This window comes from Carassius gibelio, chromosome B19, assembly GCF_023724105.1.
Source record: "Carassius gibelio isolate Cgi1373 ecotype wild population from Czech Republic chromosome B19, carGib1.2-hapl.c, whole genome shotgun sequence".
Lineage (NCBI taxonomy): Eukaryota > Metazoa > Chordata > Actinopteri > Cypriniformes > Cyprinidae > Carassius > Carassius gibelio.
The window spans coordinates 29044674-29070101 of NC_068414.1; the positions used below are offsets into that span (position 1 = coordinate 29044674).

A 25428-nucleotide genomic window follows, 5' to 3' on the forward strand; every position below is an offset into this window, starting at 1 on the left:
GACTTTTTTATTGACATTTTGAGGATGCCCGAAATGTTTGACAATCAGTTGTTTTCTATCATAACTGCAGTATAGTTTTATTTTAATGTATTGTTTATTATTTGTGTTTATCTCTAGGATTATATAATTTCAGAAACCTAGAGAGAAAGTTCACATCCTTTATTTACTGTTTGTGTATAAACAAATTTAATTGAAGACTGTCTTTGTGGAAGACTGGATGTGATATCTGCACTGATTCAGTATTAAGTTTCCAGTTAGAGATTACTTTTAATGGAAAAAAGGTCAATTCTTTATAAGAACAACACGTTTGCATTTGAATATGCAAACTTTTTTCTCCTTCTGTATCATAACTTTATCATGTCAAATCTCAAATCTTTGTGTGTAAATATGATGTTACATGAATATGGTAATCATTCAGTACAATGGTACCAGTATTACCATCTGATGTAATCAAAATGCTATTTGAGTTAAAGTGGCTCAGAATGATATTATTTAATTAAGCAGCAGTTTTGATGCAAACTCAGTGTAATTGAAACTCAGAGATGCTGTATCACTGTTGGTATGTCCTCATTGATCGATCTCCGAGCAGCAGGGCTTTTACATCCAGGCAGACACTCATGGACGGCCGCCATAGAAAACCCAGTAAATTATAATGTCTACTCATAGCTGCTGTCTATAAATTACCAAAGAGTTGATGGGCTGTTTGCCTGGCTCAGACACACGCTTTAAAGATCCAGCCATTGAATTGACTGAAGAGCAGTCTGCACAGAGCAATGGCTATGCACTCACAAATTGAAGTGGCACTGTAAAATCAATCTATTGATGAGTACTGGGTGCATGTTTCGTTGTAAATTAGCCTCGTTACATAAAGATGCTCATTGTGCTTTCCATGGTCATGGCTGCTGCACTTCAATAATGCCATCATGTTTTTCCAGCAAGGGTTTTAGTGAATCATGTCTCTTAGGATGCCATAGTAGGTTTTAATGTAGACCAGTTACTCTATATTTTTCAAACATCTGTTTAAATGCTTTCATGTAAAAGCCTGACTAAGAAAATCGTGTGATTTGTGGATGGATATAATTGTTGTCTTGGTAAATGTATCATGGTTGGTGTAGATTGTGGATCTTTGGCGCTGTCCAGTGCTGAAATCCCTTCCCATTTACGATTGGAGATCTGTGGTAGTATTCTGATTCTGTCTTTTCCGTAGTTTTCTGATTTTCCATAGAATTGTAGCATCTGCTTAGGATCATGTAACATCCTACATTTATGGGTGCTAAATTGCCAATGGCTTTTCCCCCACTATCAAGATGATGTCAACAGCAACTCCCTGCTCCTCTCCATCTGAAGTTCATCTAACTTGTTGTCTAATTCATTACAGAATTAAAATATAACATGACATTTATAATTAAAAGAGTTAAAATCTAATTTCTGTATGTTTTTCGTCATTTAAAAAGAGACCATCATAAACAACTGCATGTGAGTCAAAACATTATGAAACTGAAAATTATTGTTATGTTAAAAAGCTTTTCTTTTTTTCCTTCAAAGTAATACTTCTACATGGCTGGTAAAATCAATTTTAATCTCAAAAGTCTTATTTAATATTTAATTTATCAGTGAATATGTTTGCAGGAATTGCTTTTACAAATGCTTTTAATGTTACAAGTAGTGTTAATGTTTCAGATATTTTAATTATTAAACCATTTCCTGGTTTATTTATGAATTTGTGCAGCAAAATAAGACAGCATGTGGAATGTGATTCATTTCATTTAGCAGACACCCTAAATATATTTAGACGTGTGAGTTTTAAATGTATATAAAAAAGGTGCAGTTTAACCCACTCTTTCCTATATTACTTAGATGCAGTAAAAAGACCATAAACTATATGCTGTGACTTTGCATGTACTTCTATAATAAGCATTGAAACTGCTGCTCTATAAGAAGAAACCCAGCATGCTGTCTTAAAAAATTGACCAAAGAGACAGATTTATTTTTAATTCACCTTCATTTAAACCCTGCTGTGGTTAATTATATGTATATATTTCTTTTTCACTAGTTCTGGACATTGTCATACATAGAGTAATTGGCTCCATCAAGCCTCTGTAAGTAATGACTGTTTGTTATTCTCTCCCAGAGGCCACGTCCCATCAATCTAGTGTGCTGAACTTTGGTAGTTCCCTCCTGTTGTGTGATATATGGACCAGATGTTTATTAATGAGCCTCATTAGTGACTAGAAATTTGTGTTTACTTTGTATTTATACCATGTCAAGTCACATTTATTTCACAGAAATGAACAGTAAAATAACAGTGAAGTAATTTCAGAAGTAATGAATTTTGCAACAACAACTTCTGTTGTAAAGCAGCTCTACAGAACACAATTGCCATCATTCAGTTCCAACTAGTTCAGTGTTGATTTAATTTAGTTCAATAACAGTCTCAGCGTTGCAAAGTTTATCAGTTATGAAACAAAGCAGCTCTACAGAAGGCAGTTGTATATTTAAGCTCGGTTGAGGCCAATGCTGAACCTGTTGAATCCAATGAATGTGTTGATGTAGCAAAGTTCATCCATTTTGCATCAAATTTGATTCAGCTATAAATCAGCCCTACAGAAGACAAATCATAATAGCCTTCATGCATGCATTAAAATACAGTAACTATATTTTTATATGCATCAGTCTCAAATCCTTAGTGTTTAGTCATGGTCGTGGGCAATTTGATTATAGTGCACTGGTTCTGTTTTTATCTGAGGCGGAACAATTACTGTTGTCATTTTGTGCTTTGGCTTACTGTAATGAAACCAGATGGCCAGAAGGTCATCCTCAATTAAGGAAAATCCATTTCCATTCATAAAGTTATCCATTATCGTCTTCAGTTAATGTCCCAGTTTCTTTTCATCATTATTAAGACCAGAAGCCATTCTAATTTTGCTGTCCAATGTGTACAGCCTGCTGCTTTTATACTTTCCCAGTCCCTTCTTAGAGATTAAACATGTCTCCTTTTGCTTGATGTATTAATATTGTGGATATACCAATGATTTTTACCTATGCTTTGTGGTTGAGGCAGGTTGATGGTTAGACTAGTAGAATAGCAGAAGGTTTACCAGTGCCTACGTCTTATACAGGCCGTGTTCATACATTATTAATGCACTCTGTTTGGATTTGCAGCCCTAGTTGACATATGTCTAATCTTCCACTGATCTCATTAGCTAACAAAGATTTTGACAAGCAGAAGAAGTTTTGGGACCCTATCTAGTGCATGGCTGAAATAAGACCTGTGCAATGGCAGGTGTCTGCAAATATTTGAATAATATTAAAATATTCAGTGTCATCCATTTAAACAGAGAGAGAGATAAACAACAGGAATTATAGGCATTAGCATGTTAATACCCTTCAGGATGAGTCTTGGTTTCTTAATGACAATATAATTGAGTTAGCAGTACAATGTTCGCTCTAATGTTATTAGCCAAAGTGGACAACACTCTTAAAATAAAGGTTATATATTTGCATCAGTGGTGATGAAACTTTAACGTCCATGGAAACACAAGCACAAAAGGTTCTTCATAGTGGAAACAGGTTTGATAAAATGCTCTTTAGATAAAGACAAAAAAATGTATTTTATAAAACTGTTCCCTGAAAGGTTCTTTGGGGAACCAAAAATGGTTCTTCTATTGCATTTTTGCGAAAAACCCACTATTGGAACATTTATTTTTAAAAAGTGAATCTACATTTACATGTCTTCATCTGCAGTTTGGTTAAATTATATATAACCTAAGACTGTAGACAGGAAATGCACTAGCTATTTCCTTTGTAAACACCATCTGGTTGGTAATTAGTGGACAGAAAACAAACATTGTCTGTTGACGAAAGTATCGAGCTCCCTCAGATTTTGCTCAAGGCTGCTGGATTGTGACTGTCAGTTGTAATTTGCTCCACCATACAGGTCACAGTCCCTACAGAGATGAGGTTATTGATTCTTGGATTTTTTTTTAAACCTGATACCACGAGATGGTGATTGAACCTCACCCTGTAACCATACTCTTCTCCTACAGGTCTACTCCATACTACTGGCCTATCGCTGTCATTGTGTCACCCATCTAACACAGGAAAACAAGGATCCAGAATGTTCAGCACAAAGAGGTCAGTACAGAGTAGTAGGTCTATGTGCTTTTATATGTGGTGTTTTTGTTTGTTTATCTCTGTTATCAGTGTTGTTTTTTTCAATACTGTACTTGGGGTTAAATGTTTCTTCAAAACACTAGTCCTGCAAAAGCATAGCAGCATGATAAGTCATGTTTTTTTTTTGGAAAATATTATAGTTTTGTGATTATTGGGAACAAACATGCATTTGCAAATAGATTTTCTATGCATTTGTATTTTTTTTTTTCTGCGGCTAACATTTATTTATTTTTTGTTAGTTAATTTCAATGGAACCACCGCATATTTAAAAAGGCCAGCAGAGAGACTTTCCGGAGAGTTTGCCGTTTTCTTTTTCTGGTCATGCTGTAAATGTCAAGTTTAATATATAGTAAATAATATTTACTGATTGATGGGGAGATTTTGCAGCAGAGGTTATTTGTTTACAGTGGCTGGTGGTCTTCCTATTTGATGCATGGACCAAAACAACAGTATAGATACTTGTTCATTTAAAAAATACGCATCATAAAATAATCGACCATACAGAAATCAGTATGACTGCATGACTTGAAAATTGGATTTAAATGCACCATGCCTAAGGCACACACAAAAGCAGTTCACACTAAGAGTTTTCTAAAAGTGAACTTTGTGATGAGAATCAAACTCAACCCACAAGAGATAAGAGGGCATTATCATTTAAATAGAATAGACCGCAGGTGAAAGTTATCCTGGATTCTAATAAATGCAGGCTGTTCTCGACGTATTGCTGAAACATAAGTAGGGCTCTTGAATTTGCTTTAGCCCTGTGATGCATCATTAGGAGGTTCAAGCGTAAAAATCTCAAGAGGATTACATAACCCTCTCCAAAACCCCTAACACAAACCTCATCCCCCCATCCCACCCCACCTCCCCACACAGCTGTCATCCCGCGTGATGGATGCCATAATCTGGATTCCTCCATATGCACTTTCCATTCCAGTATTCTGAGGATGAAATATTCTCCTCAAGGCTTCCAGACGTGCTCTAATGGTCAGCCCAATTGCATTAAAGAGGACCGACTCCATTTCTGTTTTATTGATGACTGCTTTTTGGGATTGTTAAAGGGTTTGTTTTATTTATAAGTCGTTATTTTTTTCTTCTTTGTGCCAGTCAAAATGCATTCATGCCTTTTCCAGCAGCATTTCAGGATGTTTGGAAGGGAGTCCTTTGAGATTTAGAGTTATTTTTAGCTGCAGCAGTACTCGCCTGTTATCTCTGCAAGAAACTCTGATGAATTGTTTGGAAAAAGTATAGAATTTATTTTTATAGCTTCTTTATAGCTTCCTGTTGATTACATTAAAAAGTCAAAAGGGTGATTTTTGACAAGAATAGTCTGAAGCAAGGTTTTAAGGCAGTATTATTAGGAGAACGGTTCTCATAATGGCAGTATAATCAAGCCTCATCTCTGGATTTGTCCCGGCTAATGGAGTAACTACGCAAGTACATGACGTAAGGCTAGAAAAGAAAGGTATTGGTTTACAGATTTCTTAGTCCAGGTGAACAAGGATCGCAGTGGCAGGTTTAACTAATCACTAATCTAAATTAAGCTGAGAGCTGTTTCAGCTTTACCTGATTAACTGAAGGCATAGTGTCTGTTTAGGACGGAACAAAGCCATCTGTTACTACAATATTTGGTTACAGGTTTTTAGTTCCCTGAAAAAATAACTGTAAGCAGCAAAAAAACAACAAAAAAAAAAACATGCTTGAGTATTTAGTATTTAATGTAATAACAATCAATCAATCAATCAATATATATATATATATATATATATATATATATATATATATATATATATATATATTAATTTATATCAAAAAGCACATCTTTACATATTTTTAAAATGAGTTATTATTTAATGAGCTGTTCCCATATATCTGAGGTGCTCATTTGGGCAACACAAGATTGAGTCTGGCTGATCCGATCATTTCCTGTGGTTTTTATAAAAAAATGGCAAAAAATGTCATTTTCAAAAGGTTCATAGAATCCAGCAAGTTATTTTTAAAGGGGTTAACTAAAACTAAAACCATAAAAATGCCACTTCAATGTTAACTGAAATAAAATGTAAACTTATTTTATTTTAGCTAGTTGCCAAAGCAGCATGTCTCATTTTTATTGTTTAACTTTTTATTTTACAATAAAACTAAGACTTTTCTCTCAATAAATTCTTAATTTTCTGCTAATTAATAGTGAGTAAGGTAGTTGTTAGGTTTAGGTATTGGGTAAGATTAGGGATGTAGAAAAAGGTCATGTAGAATAAGGCATTAATATGTGCTTAATTAGCTCTAATGCATGGCTAATATTCTAGTAATATACTGGTGCTGGTAATATAATTAGAATATCATCAAAAAGTTTATTTATTTCACTAATTCAATTCAAAAAGTGAAACTTGTATATTATATTCATTCATTACACACAGACTGATATATTTCAAATGTTTATTTCTATTAATTTGGATGACTATAACTGACAACTAAGGAAAATCCCAAATTCAGTATTTGAAAATTAGAATATTACTTAAGACCAATATAAAGAAAGGAGTTTTAGAAATCTTAGCCAACTGAAAAGTATGAACATGAAATGTACAGTACTCAATACTTAGTTGGGGCTCCTTTTGCCTGAATTACTGCAGCGATGTGGCGTGGCATGGAGTCGATCATTCCGTGACATGCTCAGGTGTTATGAGAGCCCAGGTTGCTCTGATAGTGGTCTTCAGCTCTTCTGCATTGTTGGGTCTGGCATATTGCATCTTCCTCTTCACAATACCCCATAGATTTTCTATGTGATTAAGGTCAGGCGAGTTTGCTGGCCAATTTAAGAACAGGGATACCATGGTCCTTAAACCAGGTACTGGTAGCTTTGGCACTATGTGCAGGTGCCAAGTCCTGTTGAAAAATGAAATCTGCATCTCCATAAAGTTGGATCTATAGCTGCATCTCCATACAGCAGCAGGAAGCAGGAAGTGCTCCAAAACTTCCTGGTATACGGCTGTGTTGACCTCGGACCTCAGAAAACACAGTGGACCAACACCAGCAGATGACACAGCAACCCAAACCATCACTGACTGTGGAAACTTTACACTGGGATAAATAATGAACAGAAAACATTTGTTTCCATTTCCTAAATTTTTTCATTTAAAAATATGATCAAATACATTATTTGTGAGATGAAAGCCATTTCTTGCGGGATAAATGAAACATGCAGTCCCATCTGAATTACGCAAGAGGACAAAAACAACTATTTTAGATAGGCAATAGTAGGAGATGTTTTGATGTGAAGCCTATATAGCACATATCCTATAAACATAAACACCCATGTGCACTCATTTTTTTGGCTGTGCAGATGCACCTAACCACATCAGCGCTTAAACGGCACAAACAATGAACACTCGGCTAATTCAGAGTGACTGTTCTGTAGCTGCGTTTAATACACTCACTGCACGGCATACAGAACGTTTTGTAGGCCTCCTGAAAGTAAAAGACACGCTCTTCTTGAAGAAAAAGATCAGTAAAGTGGAAGAAGACCCTGATGTTCTTAAAATAGCGCCTTGTGAAATTCAATTTCCAGTGTAACTATGAAAAATGGCTGTGACTGAGAAATTGCCTTTAGGCCCTCCTTAATTAGTAACAAATCTTTTTATTTCTGGAGTGATTCATCTTCTACGATAGTCGTTTGTGGAGTTATACCATCTCCAACCTTGCGTAATTTAGTTTGACTTGTCTGTCTTTTGCAGAAAGGCAGGAAACTTTGCAATAACTAGGGTGTCTAGCTATAAAAACATGAAGGAACACAAAGTACTTTTCTTAGAGAGGATTGTGCAGCCTGTGCTGCAAACTCAAGTGCTTGCGTAAGCCAGCATGGAGACTTTGGCTGATGTTTCAAGAGTGATGGGTGGCATGAATGCAACCGTGCAATTTATAGTCATATTAAAATTGGCTTTACATTGCTGAGAAACTTATGCAAATTATATGTATTTGATTGCAGCATATGAAATAATTTAATACTACATCTCCAGAGAAATATACTACTCATTTGAATACACTCTTTAAAACTGAAGGGCACATTTATAATAATCTAAATTGTGTTTGACAGGATTGACAAAATAACCTCTCAGAGAAATTGATTGGTCTCTGGTTTCTGTCCAGGAGAGCGTCTCTCCTGGCTTTTAATAGAAATACTGAATATCTTTCTTCTTGCCTTGTTAAATTCAGCATATTTTAAAGGTCTGCTTTTTGTCTGATGCTATTTAATTATGAATAAATAATAAAATAATTTTATTAGCATTAGGATGAGGTTTTATTACAAGTAATGAGTGTTAGAATAGAAATAAAACTAAAATAGAAATTCTTTTAAGAATTTAAGTTTGTTTTGCTTCTCAGATTATCTTTTATGCTATGAAAATACAATCTCAGATGTTAGGATAAGGCTAGTTGTCAAACGATATTGGTTTTTTAACTGCCGATATGAACTGATTGTATCCAAAATTGATTATATGATTCCAATGATATCGTTTCTCTGTGCCTTTATCGTTATAGTTGTGGTGTGGACTCTGCTATTCTTTAATATTGAGAACGATTTTTAGAACTATATCTTTATTGTTATCTCTATAGTTATCATCCCTGGTGTGAACGGGCCTTAAGTTGAAGGCTAAGGTGAAGTCATGATAAATGTGTATCCAAAATTGACTATTGCACATGAAAAAAGTAATGTCAAGCCAAGTCATATAAATGAATTCGCTGCATTCGGTTGCAATCTCTGTATTTATGGCAGTAGTGAAGTTATCTTATTTGTTGCAGCTATTTTAGATTCCGTCCTAGCTTGTGAAAACCGACATCTCCCCAGTAGTCTTTTTCTTTTTGTTAGTGTTTGTTTTTGTACGACATATTCAACAGTGACCCAGTTCCAGACTTAGATGTCAGAATCTCTGTACGACGAAGGCACAGAATGTGAATATTTAATATTCCTCATATTATCATTAGCCCTGTGAAATTACAAGCTCACTGCTGGATTTAACGATTTCATTACAAAGACATACATCTGTTTTGCATCTGTTGCCTTGTGTTGACATTGTATTTCATTGTTGATTGCGAAGAGGATGTTGCTATGCAGAGACCTTTCTTTGTAGTCTGTCAAAATATAAAAAATATAAAAAAAAATAAAGTTCTTAGGTTCTGCTTGCATTTGGCTGAACATATAACAAGACATTTAGGTGATGTATAAATCAGAATAGTAATACACAGATTTAGGTTAGTTAATATTTTATTATTTAATAAGATCAGCCCCCACAGGGTATCGATCTAACACCTGCTGCTGTTATGTAATATTTAAGGAGTTATAAAATCTGTCCTAATCTATATTAATTCTTTCTTCATTAAACGTGTTTCATGCTGATGCAGACATATTATGAATGATAACTGGTAGTTTTACATGTTTTAATGCATTAATATTTTTTCAGTGGGTTCATGCATAGAGTAAAATGGCACCTAATGGAAAGTTATTGTAGTGGATCTTCTTTTGACTGTAGTGTTTTTGATGTTTTGAAGGTGAGCAGTCCGCTCTACTTGATGAAACATTTTTTACCCACCATTTTAATCAGCTAATTTACACATGGCACGGTGATGCTTGGCTGTTGGCATTGATAAACGTCTCCAGAGAGTATGTGCTTTGAAAAATCAATGCAAACCAAAATCTCCTTATGTTAGGTTTCATTTGCAGGACAAATATGTGTGAATGTGACAAGAAAACCCTTGTGAATTGTTGCTCGATCAATGCAAAAATGTACATGTAAGAAGTGTTTTTCAAATAAACAATTTTTCAGATTTGTTTTATGAATGAGTGTTTCAAAAAGAGTGTCTGCACCTCACAAGTTTTTAGTGGATGCGATTGATATAAAATTGTGAATAAAATCAAGTCATGGAAATCCATTGGTGGAAAGACGTGTAGGAACCCTGAAACTGTCCTTTCAGTTACCTTTTTCAGTATCCTTTTTTCATGTAAGGTAGCTGTTTAACTTCTTTTGTTGGTTTTGTTTGTTCTCGAATCGCAGCCAGTTTACAGCAGGCAATTCTGCAGATGAACTACCTGGGCGTTGATGATGAACTCTTAGATAAAGCTTGAATGCCGTTGACATGTAGAATGCTTGTGATGAGCAGTTTCATGTTTACCGTGACAATTGTAAATGAGAGCGAGTCCATTAGCTGATCAGTTCAGCCCAGATTTATGGCATCTTAATGTCTCCCTGTGGGACAATAAAAGCAGGTGATCTAGTCGTGAGAATGAAGCCTCATTTAGCCGAGAGAATGAAGCCCCCTTTACCAATATCAACGGCAATATCCTTTAGCAACCTGCTTTAGTTTGCCAGTGTTTATTGACATTTACCATGACGCTACGCAATATGTCAGTATTATGCTTTCTGTTGTCCTGCAGTTGTATACGTTGAGCTCATTGCTCGGGTGAAAGAGTGAGTGTGAGTCTTCAGACTGTTCTCTCTGAATCTAGGTCAGTTCATCTGGACGGGGCTTTCTGTCTGTCTCCATCATTAGTGCTGTCTGTAGCCACTGGCCTTCGGCTTACTCCTTTACTGCAGCATCTCCAAAAGAGCTGTCAGAGACAAAGTCACTTAAAATGCTTTCTCCATGCTATACCTTTAAGCACTCTGCAAATTAAGCAGAATACAATATGTATTGATTTTGTGTGGTATTTCAGCAAAAATGCTTGATGCTGTGTTTGTATAGAGGTATTAAAACATAAGTAAAAAATTGATTTTGAATGGATTATCATTATTATTATTGTTATTAAAACAATTGTTTTATATTTTAATATATTTCAAAATGTTAATTATTCCTATTTTAACAAAGCTGAATTTTCAGCATCATTACTCCAGTCCTCAGTGTCACCTGATCCTTCAGAAATCATTCTAATATGCTGATTTAATGCTGAGGAAACATTTAATATTAATATTATTAATGCCGAAAAATGGGAATACAGTTTCCTATTTATTTATTTTTATTGATTTACTGATTTATTTATTTTACTAGATTTTTCTATTAATTAATTACATTTATTTATTTATTCATTCATTCAGTGTAATGCATCCTAGCATAAAAAAGTATTAATTTCTTTAAAAAATTTAAGAACCCCAGACTTTTGAATAGTATGCATGCATGCATGCATAAATAAATAAATAAAAATGTGATTTTTTTTATCGCAGAAATTGTCTTTTAAATTTAACGCATTTTCCTCCCTTTTTTATTCTAGGTTGAAGAAGAAGTCCCAGTCAGTGGACATCCCTGATGAGGGTTATGCTGGTTCTCTGGTAAAAGACCTGCTGGCGTCGCCCCTCATACAGAATGTGGCCAGATCAGCCATTAGTGAAGAAAAGGAGATCAATACCACTAACATCCAAAAGGCTCGTAGTCCTCGACGTGGAGAGCTCAAGCGAGGGTATACCATCGGTGCGTGAGCTCTTCTTCACTAACCTTTCTGCCTAGTTTTATTATCCTTCAATCCATTCTTTATACATATATTTATATTTCATATGGCTTCCTGAACAAAACTGCCTATATATTAAGTTATTATTTATTATTTATCTCTGTTGTATTTTATATAATTTTAATAATTTCTTCATTTTAAAAATGTACAATGTATTTGTAGTTTGCTTTTGATCTAATTATAAGTACTTAATGATTTTAGGGTGTAGAATTACTTAGAAGTGTTATGGCGCATTAGAAAAAATCTTAGAGAAGGATCCCCATCTAGTCCAAATCGAACACTGTCTAACAATAGACAATGGAAAGGAATAGTCCAGTGAGACTTATTAGTTATGCTTAATCCAGTGTTGGCACGGGAACTGGCTGTCTGGCTCTGCTGTAAGAGGAAAACAGATACCTTTGAGACTGTAATTGGAGGAGAAAAGAGGATCTCATCCCTCTGTGGACCTCCACACACACACACACACACACACACAGAGTAATTACTCTTTAAGTTGCAGGAGGTGCAATAGTCTCAGACAGAGAACCCTTAAGGTAACCATAATAAACGCATTGTAACTCTGACTGTAGCATCTTGATGAATCTGGCCATTTCAAAGGGGTTATAGTCAGTCTTAGAAGCTTTTTGAAAGATATACCCTACCATTTAAAAGTTTGGGGTCAGTAAGATTCTTAAATATTTTTGAAAGTCTCTTATACTCACTGGGGCTTCATTTATTTGTTAAAAAAAAACAGTAAAAACTGAATTTAAAAATGTTTCTGTTCTAATAGAATTTAAATTGGAATTTAATCCTTTGATGCAAAGCTGTATTTTCAGCATCATTACTCCAGTCTTAAGTGTCACATGATCCTTCAGAAGTCATTCAGATATGCTGATTTGCTGCTCAACATTTATTCTTCTTCTTATTAATGTTGAAAACAATTGCTTAGCCTTTTTGTGGAAACCATGATAAAAAAAAATTTCAGGATTGTTTGATAAATATACAGGTTAAATGTCCTTTTTGATCAATTTAATGCATCTTTGTATAAACGATTAGTGTAAAATCTGAGTAGTTCTATGGCATTATTTAGGTTTATTTATTCTCTAATTTAATATAGCCTCATTTTTTATTTGAAGTCAAAAAAACTAAACAAAAAGAGTTTTGTTTTAACATTTGACAGCCTCACTTTCAGTTTTGCTTTTTCACTTGAGGTGTTATAATGGGGTTCTTAAAAATGAAAAATCTAGTCTTTTGTGGTGGGTGGGCTAAATAAAACAATACAGCTTTTATTCCAACATGGTGGACAATCTAGTTGGGCTGTAAATTAAGGCCCTGTCCACATGGAGACACGTTTCTCTGTATACGCATACATTTTGTATTGTAGGCATTTCGTCCAGACGGATCCGGTGTTTTGGGAGAGTGAAACCGATAATTTTTTTGAGTCCCAGAGTGGATAAATCTGAAAACGCAGTCCTTTTATTTTCATGTGGACAGCAAATCCATATATTTTCGCCCTTAGACACCGCAACGTCACGTAACAGCAACAAAACATGAACAAACACTGAACGATTGTCTTTTTATAAACTAACATTAACACATTAAGAAGTGTATTATGTTTGTTTGAATAATGCGCCTATATGTCTTCTTCTCCGTTTTTAGTGTACTTGTGGCAGAATTACAGTGCCACATACTGGTCTGGCATGTATACTACATCGTTTTGTGTCGTTTTTTTATGAAAAAATAACTCTTGAGATGAGGAAAAAAAGAGTGGATAAGAAAAGCTCTGGCTTCGTGTTGACGTAGCCTAAACCCCCCTTGTTTTTGGTTCCCTAGCTCATGTGAAGTTCTGAAGAAAGTTTAAAAGCTACTTGCAGAACAACATTTTTGCAAAGTTGCTCATGATAAATAATGCACTGAAATAGCAAGAACATCTGCAAACCCTGAACTTTGAGTTTCGACTAGTCTTGCTCTTTCAAGCTCTTTTCAAACAGCTTCTTAAGTCTTGAGCACAACTACAAATAGCCATGATGCATCAAACTTTCTAAAGCCCATTTTAGGAGCGTTTAAGGTGAATAAATGCACTCGATCCCTCAGGTGAGCATGTAAGCGTGCATTTTGTCTAGTTTCATACCCAGATAGCCACAGCTCGGCTAACCTTGTGAGCATACAGTAATGACTTTTTCAGCAAGATTTTTTCCAAAGGACAGATACTGGAGGCATTTTGTGACATCCCAGCATTGCTTCCATTACGGCTAATGTTACTCATTGTTACCTGCAGGGCAGGGTCGACGACAGCCTGAGGCTTCAGTTCAGTCTCGTGGGACTGATGGTGCGGTTCTGCTATTAGTTGTCCAGCAGTCAGGCATCTCTCCCAATTAACTGTCTGTTGAGAAAATCTTTTAATCAAAGCCCTTTGATCAGATCCCTGCTGGCTTAGTTTACTAGATGCCGTAAGTCAGACTAATTAGACTGTTAATCATGGTGATTTGTTCGCTGTCTTTTAAACAGTATCACATCTGAGTTTATAGAAATGCTTTTTATAAATGTTTTATCAGTGTAACTTAAATATAGGACTTTTCCCATAGGCTTTACAAATTTATGCTTGTTCTTAAATATTGCTCTTACATTTAATGGATGCATTCAGTATATTTTTTGTCCTGGATGCTTTCTGTCTGTTTTTCAGAACCATCAAGGGTTAATGAAAAAGCACAGTGCATCAATCTTTGCTCTTAAAGCCTTTTATAGCTGTGTGCATGTATTGGAGATTGAATCTTTACCTCTATGTCGCTCCCTCACAAACATGCACACATACACGCTCACACAAACTAATCTTCTCAAGTGAAGTGCAATGGATGCAGAACTCCTGAAGAAAAACACCAAAATAGAGTTGATGGAAATTGCAAGCATTACAAGCATTACTAATCAATCTACAGTAAATGTCTTTAAAAATATTGAATTTATTTGTTTTCTTTTTGGATGATATTGTGAAAGCTTACAAACTTGACCTGTTCCTGTAAAGTCCTAATGCCACAAGTTTTACCTGCATTGGCAGACACTACTGAGATGAGCCTGCAGAGGGTGTTTTAAACTTGCAGTATATACAATATAGGTAACACATTACTGAAATATAAACAATGCAGATTAATTAATAAGGAATTTTTAATGAAACTCTTATTTTGAACTGTATATTAGGTATTAATTGTATAGTTTTAATGTGCACATTTTTTATTATTATTGCATTAACTAAATAACTGATATCAAAATAAATAATAGCAAAAGCAAAGCATGGACACAACTGCTTGTAGTTAAATTATCTTGTGATAGAGCTAAATGTGGCCTACTTTTAAAGCCAGCTGTCAAATCAAGGTTCAAGTCTCCAAAGTTATTAAAATTGAGCAGTCTAAAGCAGAATAACACAAATAAAAGAGCTTGTCTTGTCATATTGGAGTGCTTTTTAGATTTCTTCATTAATTTTTGTTGATGTAGCTGTATGTGTAGTGGAGCTGTTTAAACGATGCATTTTGAATGTTGTTTTGCAGCTCAGGCAGATTACATGGCATATATCACAGATTTATTATGAACTTTGAGTTTGCACTAGTCTTGCTCTTTCATATATCACAGATTTATTGTGGAAAGTAACGTCAGGCCGCTATGTGCAAGGATAATTTGACTCAATTTATGAAGCTTTTTCTATCACAAATCTAAACTTGCCACTGGACTCATTTTTCATTGGTTGATTCACTAAATGTGATTTATATTGATTCCAGGCTAGCTGTTTAGTTGCTGGTGTACCGTCCCACCTCACAACTGATGTATAAAACAGAAAATGTGTAAAAGATGGAAAGATTTGGTGAATATCATTTGGTAACATTTTAATCTAACACATCACGTTCTCACTGTTGATGTTTGAAGTGTGTTTTAACTCAAAAATAGCTTTGTTAAATGCATTTGTCCCTTTGTGAAGTTTGCACAATTAATCAAAGCGAATTGTGTTGAAATGAAACCAACATAGTCTTAAAAATAAAATGAAATTATGTTGAAAAAAATCGTCCCATCACTATTTCATGATTAATTTCTATTGCTTTTCAAAAAGAATCAATCTCCAATCCTAAAGCAATTAAAAAGTTGTAGAGCCACTCAAGCAGGAGTTGATGTGAGTAACTCGTTCAACCCCACAGCCGTGGAGGGAAGGGAGTGACAGACACTTTGATTGACAGCGGTTTATAAATCCATGTAATGACTCAGGAGTCCTGCTCCTCTTTCCTGTAATGTGACAGGTGATGGGAGGAGACGGTAGACTGCTGAGTTGGTGTTTCTCACAGCTGACCTAAACACTTTTCAAGCCCTCTCTGCTTTCGTCTCTGACGAATCTCACCGCAAGAGAACAAATGCTGCCATCCTGAGTGCACATGCAAATCTCTTTTTAGAAATATATTTCTTACTCCGCCTTTTTAAAGAGTCCTTTTTAAGATGACCGTATTTTTCCTTTAGATAATCACATTTGTCCCCCTGATTAATGCATGTTGGTGAAAGCAAATGTCATAAATTCTCTTATTTTAGTGAGACCGGTTATTTTTTTTCCTTTATTCAGCATGTGGATTTATTTACCTAAAAAAAAAAAAGAACAAACTGGTGTCATATCAATAAAAACAAAAACAGGCAAAATTAAGTTTGTTTGGAGTTTGTTTTGGGAGTTTGAAATGGCCATAGTAAAAAAAAAACTGGAATATTCACTCTAGCTGGTAAACACCTATCAAACTAACAATGGTCTGTATAGCAATAACTAGTAATGGGTAGGTGAGGTCTGAGGCTCCGCCTTCTTTGACATAGAAATCTCTGGTTTATTTGATCTGTTTAATTGATTGAGGTCACAAATGAGTGAAAACATGAATGCACTGCAGAGCTGCTTAATAGTAGAAATTGAAGTTGTAGTACTAATTAAAACAGTTATTATTTAGCAATGTAAAGCTATTTGTTTTAAACCAATCCATTGCATAAAGTGTTAATAAACACCACATGACTTGACTGGAGTTTAAATGGTAGAGCTCATTCAAGCAGATCCACATTGCCATTATCAGATGCTTTCTTAACTGCTGTTTTCTCACCACTGATATTTTTGTTATGTGTTTATTATGTATACACATATTTACACTAATATGTTCACTAATAATGCTGCACTGGTATTTTAAACTTATTTTTTCCCATAAGAAAACGTCGAAAAATAACTTAGCCTCAAGTATATCACAGCCTTTAGTATTCAAAGTCTTGAAAGGCAGTTTAGTGTCCAAATGGTGCACTGAACTCGTTTATTTCAAAAGAGCAAGTAAAATGGCTATTTTCAATATCTGCTCCCTTTAATGCTCAGCTAAAAACTGCTGGCTCTTGCAGTTTCATTATGATGGGACATTTATGGGACAAAAGGGACACCACAGAATAAATTGGCCTGCATGTGTCGCGTTTAATGTGAAATCTGTGTCCTCAGCATCTCCCAGCCTCTTGCTCAGGTACTTTGACAGAGGAGTCCCTGGAGTCTCATTTGTGTTGAAGTGTGCAGCTGGCATTTCGAACAGTCCTGGTACACTTTACTTCAGGCTTACACAGAGGAAGAATGACTTTAATTGGCACTCCAGCTTCCTTTATTCTTTGAATAACCAAGAACCAGTTGAGGCCAGCCAGTCGGAAAGTATATAGACTTTTAATGAGAATGAGTTTATGCACACTCACCATAGTAAGATGTTCTGTCTTTTTTCATGAATATGTAACAAGTGATAGAAGTGATGATTTCCTTTTGAAAAACTTCATTCACTACTGATTCGTTCTTATGAAAATTCAGATCGCTGCCACCAGGTGAGTTTGATTAGTTTGTCTGGGGTGAATTGAAACTAAACTCAGCAGGAAGCCCGTGCCTCAGTGGACACGTCCGTTCTCACCCAAAGACCCTTCATCCCCGTCGGTGAGCGTCTGTGAAGGCATCTGCTCACGGGTATCAGTCAGGGAGCCATTTCCGCCACTGTAGGGAACCTGCTTCTAAAAATATCCTGTCATGGCCGGAGGTGCCAAGATAATAGGAGGATGAAAGCTTGATTTGTTGTCCTGAGATTGTAAAGGGGTATCTGGACTGATTTGCTGTCAGTTGTCCTTTAGGCCAGTGTTTGTGGGCTGTTTGCAACAGCTGTAAATTCAGGTTTTGGTATACACTACGACTACGTTCAGAAGTTTTGGGACAGTATAGGACATTTACAATCTTACAAAAAACATTTCAAATAAATGCTGCTCTTCTGAACTGAAAAAAAAGCAATATATTTAAAAAGATAATATATAAATAAGTATATATATATATAGATAGATAGTATTTCTTCAACATTGGTCACTTTCAGTCCTGTGATGTTTGCAAAATAAACTCCACATTCAACTAGTTAATTTAATCTTTATTGCTTTTTAGCTTTACAAAATACAGTAAATTATATAAGCAAAAATATTTGCTTAATTTGAGAAAATTACAGCTTGATTGAAAACTATGCACAAAAGTTATTTGTTTAGACTTTAATATAGTTAAACTTTAATATGTTATTTAGTAATCCAAGATTTTATGAAGGATTTAATTGAAACTAAATTGGAGTTATATTTGGATGAGAGATATCCATATTTTATTATAACATTTGCATATTTTATTATTTTACACTTGGTCACAGTGTAAAATACACTAAGGTCCAGTTATGACCATCAACAAACCATTAACTACAACATTTGCCTCAGTAATTTGCTGCTTATTAACAGTTAGTAAAGTAGCTGTTAAGTTTAGGTATGGGGCAGCATTAGGAATATAGAATATGGTCATGCAGAATATGTGCTTTATAAGTACTAATAAACAGCCAATAAGTTAATAATAAGCATGCTAATAAACAGCTTTAATAGTCAGATTTGGTCCCTATACTAAAGTGTTACTTGACATTTGAATACATTACATACAGAAAAGTAATGAGGAACCACATTCTTGTGATTTTTCAAATTAAATTGAGTTTTAAAAATATCACATCATTTTATTCATGCTAAGTGCAGATTTGAATCATCCAAACGTAAATCACCCTTATTTTATTCGCCTCGTCTAAATATCAGAATCAAATTTGCAGTGCTATTAACTCAGATATTCACATATGGCATCAGCTGGCATAGAGCACACAGTAGAGCCGTACCTAAGTATGCTCATAAAAATGACATTTATAACCCATTCACAAAACATCAACCATCGCTTAATGGCATTTTCTTGTCACCAGGACACTTAGACTCCCAGCCGAGCCTGATGTCCCAGTAGAGTGAGCAGGAGAGGTGTATCCAAACACACAGTGACCTGCACAGCAGCGGCAGCGAGAGCCGAGAGCCACTCCCCTGTGAGCGGAGCGGGCAGGCGGACTACAAGCGCACCTCTCTCTCTCTCTCTCTCTCGCTCCGCGGCTGATGCTTATGAACGAAAAAACGCAAGGGGTGGGGAGTGGGACAAGACCGAGCATAGCACTGAGGAGATGAGAAGAGAGAGGAGGACCATGACTAGCGTAACCCGTGCTCTCCCTCGTTTACTTTCAGACACCGGGCAGAAAAAGAGTGCGCTGGAGAGGAAAGATGTGCGGAGGATATCCTTCCAGAGGCCCAAAGGCACCATGGAGTATGTGGTGAGTAGTAGATGTTGTCTGTCTGATCCAGGTGGCTCTGTTTACATAATGCACCGGTGTGTTTGTGTGTGTGTGTGTGTGTTTGGACTGAGGATGAATGTGTGTACACACAGCTGTATGTGTGTAATTATGTCTGGGATGGAAATGTGTGCGTGCACATCAGGTGTGATTCATTCACGCTGCATCGCTGTTATTATGTGCTGCCGGAGTGACTTTAATTGCTGTTGTTGGTGGTAGTTGGGTTTGTCTTTTTGCAGTGAAGCCAGGTGTTGTGAAAGGAAAATATTTACATTTGAAATGAAATGAGATGGGGATATGTTGTTGTAGAAGTCTGTTCAGAAATATGTCTTTCTCCTGTCTTTATCACTGGAATCGATTTGAGAAAGAGGGAGAGAGCTTTTCCGTGTGCTCTTGAGATGACCTCAAATCAGGTGGTGACTCTCTCCATGGTAACAGTGGCATTGCCGGGGATGCTGGGAGTTCACTTGTGCTTCTGTCAGCCACCTTAAACTGCATGAAATAGAGCTTTATTCAAAAATTATGTGTGTTTATATATAGTTTTTGCAGTAATTAAAAAAAAATATTTATTATGTAAATTTTTTTTATTCTTGTAAATTATTTTGTTGTAGTTTATTTTTGTAAATGTAGTTTATTTTTTTTAAAGGGGGGGTGAAATGCTCGTTTTCACTCAATATCCTGTTAATCTTGAGTACCTATAGAGTAGTACTGCATCCTTCATAACTCCAAAAAGTCTTTATTTTTATTATATTTATAAGAGAAAGATAGTCTGTACCGATTTTTCCCGGAAAAACACGAGCGCCTAGAGGCGTGACGTGTGGGCGGAGCTAAAGAATCACGAGCGCCAGTAGGCTTTTGAGTTGAGAGCGTTTGGAAGCTGTGACACAGATCCAGAGGCTGAAATTTAACAAGAGCAGCATCAGCAAAGGCGTCTCTATGTGGTATGTACTGAAACTGTATATATTTGCTTAGCGGTTTTGGAAAATGACTAAGTTCCACTTTATGTCGTCTTTTTTTTTTTTTTTTAAGCTGTACATGTGGAAAGTGCAGTTTGATGACAACATCGCATGTTGTTTACTTGATGTGCTTACACGCCGATAGCTAAGTTAACACAGAGATATTTGAAGCCGTTTTACTCACCGCATGCGGTTCCAACACACGATCGTGACCCTTTTCCGTTGGGACTGCATTATCCTTAAGAAATAAACAATATGCAAATCCGGCGTCAAACTGGGCCTTGTTTGTAAAACAAGCATCTTCGAAATGCAGGGAACAAACAAAAACACTTGCACAACTCCGTTGATGCTCTTTAAAAATAAACTCCATCCACTGGTCCCTTAATGCTGTTTCTCTTTAGGTAATCTGTGCAGGGTTGTCTTGCCCTGGCAACCAAAAACACACTCCTTTTGTGACATTTCGCGACGCTCTGATCAGTGAAGTATGTTGTGCTCTCAGTGCTCTGCTATACGGGAGCGCGTGCTCTTCCGGCAGAAGTGCCTCAGGACCCATATAAGGAAATTCCGCTCCATCTAACGTCACACAGAGCCATACTCAAAAAAAACTTTCCGAAACTTGTGACAAACCGGAAGAGTTTTTTTTTTTACAGAAATACTCCTTCAAACGTACAACTTAATTTTTGAAACTTTGTCCATGTTTAGCATGGGAATCCAACTCTTTAACAGTGTAAAAAACTCAGTATGCATGAAATAGCATTTCACCCCCCCTTTAAAATATAGTATTGACCTGATATTGAAATGAGATAATATCAGGATCGCTGTTATTTTAGCATTATTTATATACTATTAAACTTTTTGTTACTATTTTGAATAAGCTTTTATTTTTTGTATATCGCTTTCAGTTAAATATTATTTTAATGTTAAATATGAATTTAATTTTATTATAGTGAATTGTTTTTGTCAATTTGTATTAGTATTTGTTCGTTTTAAATATCCTTAGGTTTATTTATTTCACTGTAAGTTCTGTTTTAGTTGTTTTATTTAATTATTACTTTTTTAGTGTTTCAGCTTAAAGTTATAAATATTTTTACTATTTTACATACATCATTTTTTTCAAAAATGTTAAAATGTTAGACTGTTAAAATTTTACTGAAAGCAAGTGTACATTTTATAATATATGATATCAATATCAAAAGCTTTGATTTTTGCAGTTTCTGGGGGGAAAAGTGAGTGGTACCCTTGCAAATCTAGCAGTCATGATGCCAAGGAGTTGTGTGCATTTGCCAATGTATTGCTATGCAGTTTCTTAGATTAATTGATTAGAGCTAGATTAATGTTTACTGGTCCAGGTCAAAAGAGTCCACCACACATTTTCTGATATTCTCTGTAAAATTCTCTCAGGCCAGTCTAAGGTTTTTTTAACCAAGGTGTTTTGTAACCAAGCTCCCACCTTTCTCTTTCTTATTGTCAGTGTTGTGAAACCGTACACTTTCCCTCTGTAATTGCACACCCTAATATCCACACTAACCAATCATAGTGATTTGTGGCCCTGTGACCACAGAGATTGATGGCCAATGCTCTCAGCGCTGCGCAACAACTGTACTTCATTGCTAAGGCTGTGATGAGATCCATGTACCTCAGATGAGTTTTAGCAGATATATAATATAGCAGATATTGGAAGTTGGGGGGGCGATTTGAGGAAAACATGAAGTGGACAGTTTATTACATCCAAACTGGAAGTTGTATGAGACTATTTTGTTTGTGCATGTGCGTTATTATATGTACCATGATTTTGAAGTCTCTTATGCTCAAGACTGTATTTATTTGATGAAAAAATTATCATTATGAAATATTGCAATTTTTAAAGATTTTTTTTTCATTTTGAATATATGTTAAAATGTAATTTATTCCTGTCATGCAAAGCTGAAATTTTTGCATCATTACTCCAGTCTTCAGTGTCACATGATCCTGATTTTAGAGTTTTTAGAGTTTTAGTTTTTTGGGGTAAGTGCATTTTTTTGTAATTAATGCATTGACCACACTCTACCACCTTTAGTAAATACAATATATGTATTATAATATAATATATAATAATATATAATTATTATTATTTATTTTTTTACAAGATAATATGCAGATATGTGTGTGAGGCCGATAAGTAAAGTCAGTGAAGGGTCCCTCTGAAGGATAAATTGAATGCAGACTGTGAGATGGCCCTCTATTATTTATGACCTGCTGTTGTAAGCGATACCCAATGAGAATCAATGATTTGGATCAGGTGACAGAGTGATCTGGTTATCTGAGATCCTGCCACCGGGACATTTATCAAAACGGACGCATGTCACATCTCACAACTGCAACAAGCCACACCATTACAGCAAACACAAGTATACATCATGAAATCTGAATGTGCTTAATTATAGCTTGTGTCTCAAGATAACGACTCAGTTCACTGAATGCGGTTTTCATGGTTCAGTTTCTATTGATGTTATGTTTCCATAATGTTTAATCTAATCATTTGTCAAAGATCCTTTGTAGCATAAAGATGCTTTTGTTTTTATTTGGTGAGGTGTTATGTATTATAATTTTTTAAGCTTTTCAGACTCCGTGGTCATCATGCAGGGAGCTCAATACACTCCTCTGTGCGCTCTTTTGTACGTTTAACCTGACATTTAGAGATTCTTGAATGCTATTTGGAAAGTAGACAATCATCTCCCCATTGCACTGAAGGACAGATATTGTATCTTGAAGGGTAGCGCTCACACAAAACCATGTGTGCTCTTCAAAGATATTGACTAAACACCTAGAGAGTTATAGATTATATAAAAACTGTTTAGTTTAGGTTAAAATGGAAAAAAATCATACAAAAGGAGGATTTAAACTTTTTGGTAGCATGGGTTTATATATTCTCATGCAACACTAGACGAATGTAGCAATTATGAAAACAAAACGGCACTATTTTCTTTTAATATTGCACAATTTTTTAGATTAATGGGAGACAAAACAGGAACTCTATGGTTACCATAATTTAATATGATGCATTTTGTTACAGCTGGACATCTGTAAAAATACATTGGTTGGTTTTAGGGCCTTGCTTTGCAGAGCGAGTAGTTCATTCTGCTTTATTTTATCATTCTGCACCAGTATTGATTTTAGAATGTCACTCCTATTTTATTTTATTTTTGTTTTATTATATTCAAATTATTTTATTTTATTTTATTATTTATTTAGTTTTATTTAAAAAAAAAGAATAGATTTTTTTATTTACTTATTTTTTATAAATTGATCAGCTAGTGAAGACATTTAACAAATGTTTCGCCCTATAAAACATCTTTGATGGTTCAGATTACTATAAAGCTTTTAAGATTTTTTTTCATTATCTAAAAATTGAAAGATTTGTCGAACAATTTTGCATCAAATTTTTTAACCGTGTAAACGTATACTTTTTAATGTGCAAATGTGGATCACAGCAACTTTACCCAGTATTGTATATGGTTCCGTAATTTTATATATCCCCATCTCATAAAACGCATTGGTTGATTTTCACAAGGGCCTTGTTGTGCTGGTCCGACAGATTCAAATGCTTAGTCAGCCCTTAGAAGCTGATGTCTTCATTTTAGAACTTTTTTTTATTTAAGCTAACGAAACAATATTTAACTTTTTTTTGTGTGTGCCTCAACTCTAGGTGGAGTCCCGGGACACACTGAACAGCATTGCGTTGAAGTTTGACACGACTCCCAATGAACTCGTCCAGCTCAACAAACTCTTCTCTCGCGCCGTGGTGCCTGGCAAGGTACTGTATGCTCTTTTAATTTTCAGAGCAGATGGTCTCTATGTCCAGCTGAACTCTATTCCAGTCAATTGCTTTTCTCAGAGTCTAGTGTAATAAAGGGTAAGGTCAAAAATATGCCCTCTCTGAAATGTCAAATGCCTCCTTAAGTAGCAGATTCATCGCGGTGACTCTACAGTCTCACATTAATGAGCAGAGATATCAGGATCCTGAGGGTAAGAACTGGGACTGTTTAAAACTAAGAAATAGTCCTCCGGGTAAAAACTTTGGCTTTTGTAGAGAATAAAAGTTCTGTTTGTTCAGTAAATAGCTCCATTGCTGAGTTGTGCATAGCAGTTCATCTCTTTATTTGACAGTTTGTTTTGTTCGAGATAAAACAATTTTTATGCCTTGATTTATGCTTTAAAATTTTTTTTTTTTAATGTGTCAACGTGTTTGATTTAGATCGGTTTTATTCCTGAAGTACACAACAGCTGTTTAAGAGGTGTGGGAAAAGCAGAAAAATATAACCAAGCCTGAGCCAAGCAGGCCAAAATAGGTGATATATAAAGCAAGCCAACATTTTGCATAAACATCTTGATGAGCGATTACAAATATATTCAACTATTGCATTTATAGCAGCAATATTTTATCATAGGTTGGTGTTTACTTTTGCATTTTGTGACAATTAGAACTTCTAAGAATCAAAAATAGTTTTTCCGATCAGATGAAAATCGAATGGTTTGCATAGAAACTGTTGGCTATTTTATTCTGCTTTGTCTTTCATTCTTTATCATCCCATTATTAATTTTGTTTTATTTAACAAAAAAACTACAGATCTATCAGACAGTGAGTCCATTAATGAAAAGTGTCTCTTCCACTTAAACATCTTGGGAGTTTAGAAGTGATAAGATTATATCTTTGAAAAAAAGAACAGAATATTTTTTAATGCAAAAATTAGTTATATTGACTAGATCTAATCTGACAATGGCATTTGTTGTGTGTGTGTGTGAGATGATAGAAATATACATTTTGTGCGTGTCTTGCTTTTTAGGTGCTGTATGTCCCTGATCCGGAATATATCTCCAGTGCAGACAGCTCTCCCTCCCTCAGTCCCATCAGCCCCCTCTCCCCCACCTCTTCAGAGGCTGACCTTGAGAAGACCACCACAGTAAGTGCCATCAGCGTCTTCATCCAGAGCTTCCAGGGGTTTACGCTTGTCCTTTATCACTGTTTCAAAATGGAAATATGGATTCTGAATGACGAGGTCATGATACTCAAACCACAAGAATTGTGGCATAATGTTGACAGCACATTTTTTTTGTCTCATGAGCATGCAGCATTTTCATATAGCTTTCTAATGTGCTGTCCTGAAGTCCA

General features: G+C 35.4%; 1 protein-coding gene across 4 annotated transcripts in view; it reads left to right on the plus strand.

Annotated features, from left to right (window-relative positions):
- The window catches only part of oxr1b (oxidation resistance 1b), a 44230-nt gene that overhangs the window by 286 nt on the left and 18516 nt on the right, over window positions 1-25428 (plus strand). For 3 of the 4 annotated variants that reach the window (XR_008158828.1, XM_052585228.1, XM_052585230.1), the window contains exons 2-6: window positions 4047-4134; window positions 11426-11622; window positions 19220-19305; window positions 23965-24072; window positions 25103-25219. Coding sequence is in view for 3 of the 4 variants with exons in the window: in XM_052585228.1 (XP_052441188.1) it covers window positions 4118-4134; window positions 11426-11622; window positions 19220-19305; window positions 23965-24072; window positions 25103-25219 (525 nt within the window). In the remaining variant the exon portion in view is untranslated. Of the gene's footprint in view, window positions 1-2053; window positions 2100-4046; window positions 4135-11425; window positions 11623-19219; window positions 19306-23964; window positions 24073-25102; window positions 25220-25428 lie in introns of all 4 variants that reach the window. The other variant, XM_052585229.1, reaches the window with a different exon arrangement.